The sequence below is a fragment of the Protomyctophum parallelum genome (genome assembly GCF_964188405.1).
Source record: "Protomyctophum parallelum genome assembly, chromosome: 11".
Taxonomy (NCBI): domain Eukaryota; kingdom Metazoa; phylum Chordata; class Actinopteri; order Myctophiformes; family Myctophidae; genus Protomyctophum; species Protomyctophum parallelum.
In genome coordinates, this window is record NC_139707.1 from 22,928,415 (window position 1) to 22,941,571 (window position 13,157).

The following is a 13,157-nucleotide window of genomic DNA, read 5'->3' on the forward strand; positions in this document are numbered from 1 at the left end:
TAGTCACTGACTTTCAGCCTGATTTTGTTGGACTGGTGTGAACATACATGTTTATATAGAGCCTGAAATGAGAGAACTACTGTATTCCTAGTCCCCAGAGGGACAGATAGTGTAGCCAAGAAGACACACCAGGGTTGGAAATGTTCCTACCCAAAGCACCCGTTGTCCAAAGCCTGACTCTAACCCAAGTTTATGTTGACTCCACTAGTGAGTCGCCACGATAAATCATATAAAGCACTGTTTTCCAAACAGTGGGTCGGGCATCCCTTAATGTTTTGTTTCTTACATTTTGTTTTTAATTATAATTTCAAAACATTTTCAAAACACATTCCCCAAAACATTTCCATGAATTAATACCACATTAAAAAAAATCTAAGTAATTTTTGTGAATAAATAAAAGCTAAATCTAGGGTCCCGCCGGGGGAATGTCTAATTTCTCCATTGGGTCACGGGCTAAAACGTTTGGGAACCACTGATCACAAAGTACTTCTTCTTGGTGTCCTGCAGACCGCCAGAGATGGGCGTCCCTCCTCCGGGGAAGGCGGTGTTGTCCATGGGTGGGCTGAGCCACAGTGTGATCCGCGTGGACACGGAGGAGAAGCTCTCTGTCCTCACGGTTCAGGATGTGGGACAGGTCATGCCTGGAGGTACAGTACGGCTGAATGCACCGCTCGTTGTGCTGATGTTCAATCTGCACTCGCAGGCAGTGAGAGAATGCCAAACATTATGTGTTACTTCTCGATTTATCGCCCCCATGATTTATTAATTACATCATGTACGGACGGGTGCAACAGTTAAGAATGTCATTGTGACAATATGAGAAGGCTTTTAAATGTTATCCAACTGTCTCAGGGCGTCGACCACCCCGTTATGGTGCTGTCTCTCGACGCGGAAAAGGCATTCGACCGCGTGGAATGGCTGTTTGAAACGTTTGAGGAATTCGGCCTGGGTTGTAGATTTACCAAGTGGGTCAAAATTCTTTACGAATCCCGAACGGCAGCAGTTTTGACTAATGGAATTAGGTCCAACAACTTCTCTATTCAACAGGGTAATCCCCAAGGAGATCCGCTCAGCCCGTTGCTCTCCGCAATCGCTATTGAACCGCTTGCCGAGGCAATCAGACAATCTGCTCTGATCTCTGGTGTTCGAATCGGTGAAAGGGAGCACAAAATCACTCTTTATGCAGATGACGTGTTAATTTTTATTTCCAGACCTCATTCCTCTATTCCCTGTCTAACTCAAATTATCTCTAGGTTTGGCGCCTTTTCGGGGTACAAAATTAATCTCACAAAGTCTGAGGCTATGCCACTTGGTTCTCACACATCTATCCCAGACCTGTCCGAACCCTTCCCTTTTAAATGGTCACCTGCTGGTTTTGTTTATTTGGGAGTGACTATAACACCTGCTTATGATACACTGTTCAAGGCCAACTTCCCTCCTCTTTTAGATATTATAAAGGCAGATTTAGATCGTTGGGCCCCCTTACCCCTCTCTTGGCTAGGTAGGATAGCTCTTATCAAAATGAATATTCTCCCCAGAATACTTTATCCATTGCAAATGATTCCTGTATTGTTGACAAACAAGGTTATCAAGGTACTAGAATGCTGGTTAAGTACTTTCATTTGGAGTGGGAGGAAGCCTCGGCTGAAATTGGCCAAACTTCAAATGGATAGCGCAGATGGTGGTTTAGACCTGCCCAATATAAGGCATTACCAACTGGCCGCGCACCTCAGGGTGCTTACGAATTGGCTTAAATCGGATCCTTCCTCGATTTGGCTTGATATTGAATCTTCACAGTCCAAATGCCCTCTTTGGAATCTATTATTCATAAAGGACCTTAAGTCTATTAGGAAATTTTGTTCTAACCCCATCACTCTATGTTCAGTCAAAGCCTGGAGGTCTGTGCGTAATATTGAAGGCCGTGCTAAATTGACATCTCCCCTTACTCCAGTGGTAGGCAACCCTGACTTTAGGCCGGGACACTCAGATGCAGGCTTTAGGACCTGGCATGAGAAGGGCATTACCAAACTTGGAGACCTTTTTGATGGCCATACCTTGAGGTCTTTCACACAATTGCAGCAGCGTCATGGGTTGCCAAAATCTGAATTTTTCAGGTATTTACAAATTAGACATTTTATTACTAAGGACACTTCACTTTTAGCCAATAGTTCCGCTTCACAGGTAGAACGAGCCCTCTCTTTGCAATTATCTAAGAAACAAATTTCAATTTTCTGTGACGTATTGAATTCCTACTCATCTATATCCTCTCAGATTACTAAACAGTCCTGGGAAAAAGATCTGGACGTCTCTATTCATGATGAGGGCTGGGCAGATATGTGGGCCTATGCGAAACAGATTTCAGTTTGTAACCGAACTAAATCCATCCAGTTCAGAATATTACATCGTATACATATAACTCCTGCTCTCAAGAACAAAATGGATGTCAGTGCGTCCCCATTTTGCTTTAAGTGCAAGACAGAGATTGGTAATTACGTTCACTGTCTTTGGTCCTGTGTGAAGCTTCAGAACTATTGGTATGACATTGTGTCAGAACTCTCTGTTATTTTTGGTGTGTCGATCGATTTAGATCCGTTGTGTCTTTTACTTGGTCTCCCGGATGTTCATGTCATTGATGTCAAACATAAGAGGTTGTCTTATTAACGTTTGCTGCTAGGAAAAATATTCTTTTGTTTTGGATCAAGGATGTTGCTCCATCAAAGAAATCATGGCATAACATTATAATGGGCTGTATTCCTTGTGAATACATTACATGCATGTTGCATTCTAAATTGGACACTTTCTATCTAAATTTGGGACCCTTATTTGAATCATATTGGAACCACACTGTCTGCCACGATACTTGGAGGTTTTCCGTACCAACCTTAGATATCTTATATGCCAGCATTCTTCCCTATTGGGTGCTCTGCTTTGGGGTGGGGGCTTGTCTGCCCTTTGGGTATGGGGGGGGGTGGTCGCCCGGGCAGGGGTCTCGATGCGTTGTGTCGGGGCCGCTTCTTGGGGCGGTGGCCCTGCCGCCTGGAGGGGTGGCGGTTGCCGCCTTTGAGTGGAGCATGCATGGGTCTGCTCTTGTTGTAATGATTTGGTGCCTATGATAACTATTGTCTGCCTTTTTAATATATGTAATTAATGTACTGTATGGATGTATTCCCTGATTGAGAATCAAAATTCGAAAGTCACTTGTCATTTTGGTTCATTGTCCTTGTCATGTCTTTGTATATTCAATCTTTTTATTTATAATAGTGTTGTGCCTGAGCTGTTTTTCTTTTCTTTTGTTTGTTATTATGTGTTTGTTATTATGTTTTTGTTGTGTAATGTCTGTTTGTCTTTAAAAAACCAATAAATATACTTTATAAAAAAAAAAAAGTCATTATACTGTAGGTGAAAAAATAAATACAAAATAAATAAATATTTGCACACACATTGCATGAAATGCAGTGCATCACATCACTATGCATTTCAGCTTGTAGCTGATCTACAGCAAATCTAAAGCTATTTTTGCACGACATAAAATTGTTTCTTTATTTAAGTGGTTAACTAACTATAATGTTGATTATGTTGTTTTTGCATCAATGTATTATTTAATATTACAAAAATGATGAATTTATCCAAAAGTAATTGAGAGAACTGCCCTAATGTTATCAATGGCGGTGCGACCCCTGCAGCCTTGGTGTGCGTGGTGCGGGTGGAGGGGACCCCCTACCTCTGCCAGACGGACGAGGTGGGTGAGATCTGTGTGAGCTCAGGAAGCACTGGTGTCGCCTACTACGGCCTCCCCGGCATGACCAAGAATGTCTTTGAGGTTAGTCTGTCCATCTTCTTCATAGCCTCTAGTTACTGTAGACCAAAGATCTGCGCGCGTGCGGGCACGTGCATGCTCACATGCAAGGCTTTGTTGTAATGGGGTACTGTGTTTGTTGCAGACCATCCCAGTAACGTTGTCTGGAGTTCCAATCAGCGACAGGCCGTTCACCAGGACTTCGCTACTTGGCTTCGTTGGACCCGTCAGTTCACTTTTATTATTCTGTTCATCTTCATCACTGTGCATATCTGTCCTCTGTTCTTGACCAGCTCCCTCATGCTAGATCAAAAAAGAAAATAGCATCCTTATCCTACGTATGTCATAATAAGTCAACATTCAGTGAAAATAGCACCTCTACAAACTCACTAGATCAACTATTTTCACTATTTGATGTACTAAGAAGTATATAGGATTTAAGAGGTTATATAAACACATCAAGATCTTCTCGTCATTTCTATGCAGAGCCCAGTGCTATAATGTATGGTCAAGGACATACCCGCTCAAGGATCAGACAGTAATTAGGGATAAAATTAAACATTGTTTAGTGCTTTCTTTTCAGTTTTGGGGCCCAGCATTTTGTCTAAAACTCTGCTTCATAATGAACCGGATTTATTTTATAATACCAGTACCTACCTGTGCTATTACTGCCAATGCTATTTCAGCTGTCAGACAACTGAAGCTGAATAAACATAAACAACTACCTGTCCACTGTCCAGTGCCATTACCACATGAACCCTAGCATCCTTATTCTTGGCATGTTACAATAAACTACTGAATATTCAGTGAATATGGTTGACCATTCAGCAGAAATAGCAGCAAAGTATGGTTAATATAGCCCTTTGCAAACTGTAAAATAATACAATATTGTTACATGCTGTCTCTGTACAATAATACAATATTGTTACATGCTGTCTCTGTACTGTCACTGTACATGTCTGTAGGTGAACTCATCGGTTTTGATATTGAGCTGTGCCTAAAGTAGTTCCCAAACTTTAAATAATTCACATAAAATGGTAACCGAAAAGAAACATTGTATTACATATTATTGTCTTCAAATGGACCGGTTTCATAGCAGGCATTTTGTCATAGATATTAAATGCAGCTGAACATTAATTCAGAGTCTTTTTGTTTAATGTAGGTGTTTCTGTGTGTCAGTATTAAGTTAACTGTACAAGAAGGCCCAAGCCGGCACACAGCAGCACCTCAATGAAATGGACTCACAATGAGTTATTACCTTCAGCTGCATTAACTACTGTACCCTGGTATCTCTACTAGACACATAAAAAAGCAAAAAAAACAACGTCCTGCTATTTTCACTATTTGTCGTACACTTAAGTGATATCTACTGTATTACTCGACCAAATGTCCACTGTGAAACGGAAACGGGTCCATACTGTATTTGGTTCACTGTAGAGTTGACACCCACAGGTCACATTGTAACCATTTGACCTCATCATGTGCCGTACTGTAAGCAGGACAACCTGGTGTTCGTTGTGGGGAAGATGGAGGGGCTGATGGTGGTGAGTGGGCGGAGACACAACGCTGACGACGTGGTCGCCACGGCACTGGCGGTGGAACCCATGAAGTTTGTTTACAGGGGGAGGTGAGGAGGACGTTTAAAAACTATTGTTAAATGTTTCCATGTACAACAGAATGTCACTATTCATCTACTATTTTCAGGCACTGCTAAGGCACATGTAGTAGTCTCGTGTATCCAGATTTCACAATCTCTGAATGCTATATAGGGTGCGTTCGGAAATGCGCACCGGGAATGTGGTCAGTTTGTTGAGTGTGGTGGGCGGTGATGTCACAGAGTGCGTTCAGTGTGCCTTATTTACGAACGACCACAGCTGTGACGCATTCACACTGGACAACCCCAGCTTCAGGGTAGGGTTGCTCAGTGCGGGCACTCCGCACACCCGGTGCGCAGCGCACTGGATTTTCGAACGACAACGCACCGAGTGCACTGTAAACGAACGACAAGAGAGCACACCAGTGCATTCAGGGCGCATTTCCGAACGCACCCATATAGTCTGGATCTACATCTCCCGAAATCCAGTCCTCAAAAATATATTTTAAAATATCTTTGGAGCTTATTTTTTTATTTCCATTTCTGCTAAGCAGCAAGCTATATATGCTTAGATGATTTATATTAATATTAGGATAAATATATAATTGTTTAACATTGCTGCCAGCGATTAGCAGCAAGATTCACCCACAGTTTTAACCATTGCTAACCTAAAGCTACAGTAGCATTAGCATACTGTACTGAAATGATGAGGGAAGTTCCAATTGGACTGCTGTAGTGTAATGTACTGTGCTTTCCATTCAGTGTGGAGTTCCAATTGGACTTCTGTAGTGTAATGTACTGTGCTTTCCATTCCAGGATAGCAGTGTTTTCTGTGGCTGTGCTTCATGACGAGAGGATCGTTGTGGTGGCCGAACAGAGACCAGACGCCTCTGAAGAAGACAGCTTTCAGTGGATGAGTCGTGTACTTCAGGTAATGCACAGACCCTCTTTAACAGTTTAACAGACACCCCGCGTCCTCATTTTCAATGTCTGCCCTCTCTTTAGCCTAAGACTTTAAGCTTAAGTTATGGGCATCTGCTAGCTAGAGCCTCTGTAGTCTATGAGGTACATTACATAATGGTATAGATCCTGGCTTGTTTATGCTTATATATTTTCACTTCAGTAAATGTTCCCAATTTGTACATTTTGTTATACTGTTAGCAACAGTATAACAACATTTACAAATTCATTGTAATTGACCACACAGAGACAAATTCCTGGTACCTAGCAAAACATATTCTAAATCAGAAATGGACCACAATAATACATAACAAAACATTGATGTGTTTATGTAAAATCAATAAACCAGGCAGAATTGAGTACACAAGAAGACATTTTCACCTCAAAAAGTGAAAGGACTAACTTGGATAGCAGGAGTCCCACGGGATGGCAACCACCTAGTGTTCGCATTTAACTTCAAATTCAGTTATTTTATGCATATTATCTACCTCTGAACGTTTCTTTGTACAGTAGATTAATCAGACTTTAGATCGGTGCTGAGTGCACGTAACATCTGACATACAGGTACATGTCATGGATATTATTTTCTATGCTACTGTATGTTGATGAATGGATCCCAATGGTAAGAAGCCTACTGGACTTTTTTGTGCCTATCCTTTTAGACCAGTGGTTTTCAAACCTATATCAATGCCCATTATTTATTCAGCTTCGGAGCCACGGACAACCATTTGATGAGATTTAGCCTCTCAGACCCAAAACTTAGAATATTTTGTTGTCATTTGTCCACACTTCCATGATGTATTGATGTGGTACCAAAAGGAGAGATAACAGGCAAAACCTTGATCAAAATAACAATAGTTTTAAAATGTATAATGAAGATTTGAACTGTAGTTGATTTCAAGATGGTGTACTGTGTCCATTGTCTTAAATCAGAGTAATTAATGAGTAACACAGAGTAACACAAAGTTGAACTTAAACACTGTATCTTTATATTGTCCTCTCTTCACCCCAGGCCATAGACAGTATCCATCAGGTAGGGGTGTACTGCTTGGCACTGGTCCCTGCCAACACGCTGCCCAAGGCCCCGCTGGGCGGCATTCACATCTCCGAGACCAAGCAGCGCTTCCTGGAGGGGGCTCTGCATCCCTGCAACGTACTCATGTGCCCCCACACCTGTGTCACCAACCTGCCCAAGCCACGACAAAAACAGCCAGGTACGTAACGTCACTCACACTTGTGTCACCAATCTTCTCAAGCCATGGCAAAAACAGCCAGGCACGTGTAAAGTAACTAAGTACATTTACTTAAGTACTGTACTTAATTAGAATTTCTAGGTACTTTTACTTTACTGGAGTATTTCCAGTTTTCTCTCCTTTTTTTTCTACTACTACAAGATTATTATACATTTGAATAATTGAAATGGGACATTCTGCACAATTAGTACCTTTTCTTTAAGTACATTTTGAAGCCAATACTTTAGTACTTTTACTTGTAACATATTTATATATTGCATTATTGATACTTTTACTTTACAATATGTGTCTGTGGCAAGACTTGGCCTCGTCTGTGGCAAATTCTATAGTTTTTATTCACCATTATAATGTCCTTATTTTGATCATAATACCCAATTACTGAAGTTTTTTCCTTTTTTCCACGAGGAGCGCAATGCAACACCGCAGGTGCAAGCGAGTACACAGGCATTGCTTAGCGCACAGTGTGAAAAGCCCTAATAATAGCATAATAACCTTCTCTACCTCATTTACAGTAGAAATGAGGTGTTCTTGTTTAGATTTTCCTTCTATTTGCTGATGATAACGATGATATTAATGGTGATGGTTGTGGTGATTTGAACAGAGGTCGGCCCAGCTTCTATGATAGTGGGCAACCTGGTAGCGGGCAAGAGGATAGCCCAGGCCTGCGGCAGGGACGTGGGACAGCTTGAGGACAATGACCAGGCACGTAAGGTACAGAACCATCCTCATTTCATTCCTCTCCATCACATCTACATCACACACAGGTAAGGATCAGCAACTGAGTCTGAAATATTTAGTAAAAATGTAACGCAATAAATGCTCACCATACAGTTTAGATTTAAGTTTGACCTAGGTCCATTTCGCACTCTTTCCCAAGGCCTCAATATTGCTCTTCATATTCATAATCATGATGTCCCCCCACTGTGTTAATTTGACATCAGCACCACTTGTTTGACTCTTCTTATTCTAGTATGAGCATCATGTGTCTGATAGTCTCCTCTCTCTTACCTCAACAGTTCCTCTACATGCAGGATGTGCTGCAGTGGAGAGCTCAGGCCACACCAGACCACCCTCTGTTCCTGGTGCTCAACGCTAAGGTACTAATTATTGTTTCCCCCCATGTATCTTGAATTGCTTTTATCAATTACTCACACTGTGTTGCCTTGAATTCATGGGGAACTTTTGTGTTTCTCCCATAACTTCACGATGAATAAAAAATAAAGAAATAAGTTAATAGCTGGCTAAGACATCTACAACAGTACTATATTAAAAAAAATATATATATATAAGCACGTAGTTTTCAACACAGTTCAAACACACAGCTTTCTTCTCTGAGTGAAAATAAAATGTTTGTGTTATGGAGGTACTAAGCATGACTGAACCAAGAGTCATGTAGATTAATTATATAGTTTTGCTGTTGTTGTGGTCTTTTGTCCCCCAGGGCACGGTAGCAAGCACAGCTTCATGTTGTTGTGGTCTTTTGTCCCCGGGGCACGGTAGCAAGCACAGCTTCATGTTGTTGTGGTCTTTTGTCCCCCAGGGCACGGTAGCAAGCACAGCTTCATGTTGTTGTGGTCTTTTGTCCCCCAGGGCACGGTAGCAAGCACAGCTTCATGTTGTTGTGTTCTTTTGTCCCCCAGGGCACGGTAGCAAGCACAGCTTCATGTTGTTGTGGTCTTTTGTCCCCCAGGGCACGGTAGCAAGCACAGCTTCATGTCTGCAGCTGCACAAGCGGGCGGAGCGCGTTGCCGTCGCACTGATGGAGAGGGGCCGGCTCAACACTGGAGACCACGTAGCACTGGTGTACCCACCAGGTGAGGGACCTCAGTGTGATCTGACCTCTAGCATCTCACCCTTAACTTGTTGGTACTTCATACTAGCCTCGTGTAGCGATGCTAATGTCACTGCGTGGATAATATTAGTCTCGTCCCTCTCAGTATTGGATTGTTTTTCCAAGGGGGTGGTCACAAAAAGATTCAAACGGACTCTATTGGTTAGCCCTACGACCAGGTAGAGCAACGCAGCCCGTTTGACTGTCCCTCTACCATGCGGGTGCCCCACTACTTCCTACTATTAGTAGTAGCCGGCAGTGTAAAACAAGTGCACCCTAAAAAATCGTCTCCTACGGGCACAATATTATCCTACGGTCTCCCCTCGACTACAACGCAACAGTTACACTAAAAACAAAAACTTTTCATTGTAAATAAGATATTCGATTGAAATTCATATTTCTTTAATGCCATATTTAACTAGTACGAGCACCAATATCCCATTTACTGTTGCTATGGCGGCGTCCATCTTTGTTGTGAAAAAAATATTTTGCAATGTCCCGCTCCATATTTGCATACTGGGCCCTGGTTGGTTATAGCCTGGTTCCAGATTAATCTAGTTGCCCTACGCTACTTCATTGTCCGTGAAGTCCTCCCACAATTGAGAGGGGTCAGACTTAATCTACCTGGGGCAATATGCATTGCAAAGGCAGATGAAGGCTGGCTACGCAAGGCTAACTTCATACAATACCCACATTTAGACGTATCATTGGATTTATTAAATTACCGTACCGTGTATCTATTATGTTCGTACATCCCTTCAAATACATTTGGAGTCGGACCACCAAACATAATTTATTACATCATTATGCACAGCAGATAATCACCCCTGCCCCTGTTTTCTTCATGTGTGTATGTCCAGGGATTGACCTGATCGCTACCTTCTATGGGTGTCTCTACGCCGGCTGTGTCCCGGTCACCGTGAGACCGCCTCACCCACAGAACCTAGCCACCACCCTGCCCACCGTCAAGATGATTGTTGAGGTGACACCATTGACTCCCAATAAACATTTTCAATCTGATAGCTTGACCGTTGCTTATGTATGTAGTCGACCTGCTCTGTCGCAGACAGTATAGTGTAGCTGTAGCATATGGAAACTCATCTGTACAGTATGTGTATGCGTGACAGGTCAGTAAGTCAGTGTGTATACTGACCACCCAAGCAATAATGAAGCTGCTGAGATCCAAAGAGGCTGCTGCCGCTGTGGACATCAAGAGCTGGCCCATGGTGCTGGACACAGGTGATGCACACACACACACACTGCAAGCAAAAAGAAAACAACGGCAGTTGACTGATGGACATTAAACGATGATGACGACTCATTCATTTTCTTACTTTTTGTTTGCCAGATGACCTCCCTAGGAAAAAAAGCCCTCAGATCTACAAGCCTCCCACACCAGAGATGTTGGCATACCTAGACTTCAGTGTGTCAACAACAGGCATCCTAGCAGGGGTCAAGGTACAGGAATGACCACATGAATATAGATATATATAATATAATTTAGGAAATTCCAAGTATGGTTGAATCTACTGGCGTCTCTTCATTGTCTCATTCATTGCCTTTTTAAAAGGATGCCTGGCTAATAACACTTATATGCCTTAAAACATTATACTTGCCCTCTATAATTCAAATTAGAAATTATAAACACCTTAAAGGTATATTCAGTGATTTCACTCAAAAAACCTTAGGTTTCGTTTTTGCCTTGGGACCCAAACTTTCGTCCAATCAGGATAGAGTCAAAAACGAAACCTAAGGTTTTTTGACCCCCAGGGGTTAACTGGGGACAGGGAGGAACTCCTTATATGATCAGCACACTCTATAGTAGAGAGGATTATCACAACAAAACAAAAAAATAAGTGATATTTGAATTAAGTGAAATCACTGAATATACCTTTAAATATTATATTTATCTTAGAAAAGGGCTGCTCCCATTGCAAGTTGATGCCATATGTCCATGTGTGGTCTAGCCCTATGGAATTTATGGAATGCATGTGCTAATAAAAAATCACACCCGTGTGAAGTAAGGGGCGCTCTTATCATCGTACATCATCCATTCATTGTCAATGGGAATTTACACTTTGTGTACATATGACGTAAATTCTCCATTAATTGTCAGTGGAATTTAATGTTTGTGTTAGGACAGAAATCTACACTATAGCTGAATATAGCGCCCCCCAAAGATATCATAATACTTCCTAAGGTTAATATTTACTTATTTATACCACCAAAATCTCCCGGAGGGGGCGTAACAGTTTCCGTGCCGGGAATGGATTACTCCAGGTTAATGTCGCTGCCAAACCCGCTATACCCGCCATTTGTTCTATGTGTTTAATCCGCTGTATTGTAATAAATAAAAAGAAAATCCGTCTTCGTCGCGGAGATAGAGAATAGATGGTTTCGTTTTGATGACGAAACCGGAAATCGTCACATGCTGTGGGCTGCTAGGGCTTCTGGGAAATTGAGGCCAATGGAAATGCATGGGGTGCAACGCCTCATTGAGACGAGTCTTGTGTGCGTCTTCCGGGTGCACCAAGATGGTGGATGATACGCTCGGATCATAACAAACCACGGGAGCTTTTTTTGCTGGATTTTCGCGGATTAAAAGCCCAAATAATTCAGCGTATGCTCTAAAGGTAATACAACAATCTCAGCAGTGAAGGGGGGTTGATTAAAATGCGGGTTAAGCGTGTAAAACAGTCAAACTGTTTAACATATGTGTCACGTGGTAGCGGCCGCCATGTTGGCAGGCATTTCTCGTTTGTTTACAGTCAGCGACCATCCGTGTGCGTTCTAATTTTTAAACACCAGAGGGAGTTCAACGAGCTCGTTCCTGGCGACAACACAGTGAGCCAACACCAGGATGGAAAGAAAAAACGTCGGCCTCGACATACCTTACAAGGACAAGCATTAAATGTAGTCGCATTAGTGGTGGTAGAAGATCGAATCCTCTGTTCAGTCAGTGTGTTCATAGGGGTCGAGACCATCAATATCCTTGATTTTGTTGAGGTAACGCTCCTTTTCCTCAAAGTTAAGCTTGTCCTTGTAAGTAAGGTAAGCATCAAAGAAATATTTTTATTAACACATTTTATTAGCACAATCGATAGGGCTGGTTTGCGCCACATTTTCACAAATTTTCAAAAATAGCAATCGTCGTAGATCTGCTATTTTTCAATAGCTAAAGTATTACATAATGCTTAAAACACCAAAAGCGATTCCCGTCCTGAATTGCTTAACGTTCCCTCCCGTCTGTTCCAGATGTCGCATGCCGCCACCAGTGCCTTGTGTCGCTCCATCAAGCTGCAGTGTGAGCTGTACCCCTCTCGGCAGATCGCCATCTGTCTGGACCCCTACTGTGGCCTCGGCTTCGCTCTCTGGTGCCTTTGCAGGTAAATGTGATAATTATGTAATCCAAAACAAATTGTGTTGAATATTGTCCGTAATCGATAATTAATAATCATCATCATACTATAATTAACCGAATGTCTGAATAAATGAATGAATGTCAGAAACAACGCTGTATCTCCTCACTGCCAGCACCAATCGCTCCCACTTTTCACACAGGCATGGACCATAATTATATGGAGGTCTTAACGGAGCCATTTTTTCAATAACATTAATAATGAATTTATTAGTGAATAAAAACCCGTTTATTTGTCCGTGGTCTATCTCCGACCGAGCCACACTATTAGCACACATCTCTCCATGCCAAAGAAATCTGCACGC

The 13,157-nt window shown here is 42.2% G+C and overlaps 1 protein-coding gene across 8 annotated transcripts in view; it reads left to right on the top strand.

The window, feature by feature from the left end:
• Positions 1-13,157, top strand: part of dip2a (disco-interacting protein 2 homolog A) — a gene marked incomplete at its 3' end in the record, with an annotated part of 157,696 nt that overhangs the window by 134,623 nt on the left and 9,916 nt on the right. For 5 of the 8 annotated variants that reach the window (XM_083776609.1, XM_083776611.1, XM_083776615.1 and 2 more), the window contains 13 exons: positions 508-647; positions 3,684-3,820; positions 3,942-4,022; positions 5,296-5,423; positions 6,207-6,321; positions 7,363-7,564; positions 8,205-8,314; positions 8,620-8,700; positions 9,294-9,417; positions 10,295-10,416; positions 10,562-10,673; positions 10,783-10,892; positions 12,690-12,820. In XM_083776609.1, coding sequence (XP_083632735.1) covers positions 508-647; positions 3,684-3,820; positions 3,942-4,022; positions 5,296-5,423; positions 6,207-6,321; positions 7,363-7,564; positions 8,205-8,314; positions 8,620-8,700; positions 9,294-9,417; positions 10,295-10,416; positions 10,562-10,673; positions 10,783-10,892; positions 12,690-12,820 — 1,593 coding nt within the window. Of the gene's footprint in view, positions 1-507; positions 648-3,683; positions 3,821-3,941; positions 4,023-5,295; positions 5,428-6,206; positions 6,322-7,362; positions 7,565-8,204; positions 8,315-8,619; positions 8,701-9,293; positions 9,418-10,294; positions 10,417-10,561; positions 10,674-10,782; positions 10,893-12,689; positions 12,821-13,157 lie in introns of those variants that run through there. The other 3 variants (XM_083776610.1, XM_083776614.1, XM_083776616.1) reach the window with 2 other exon arrangements.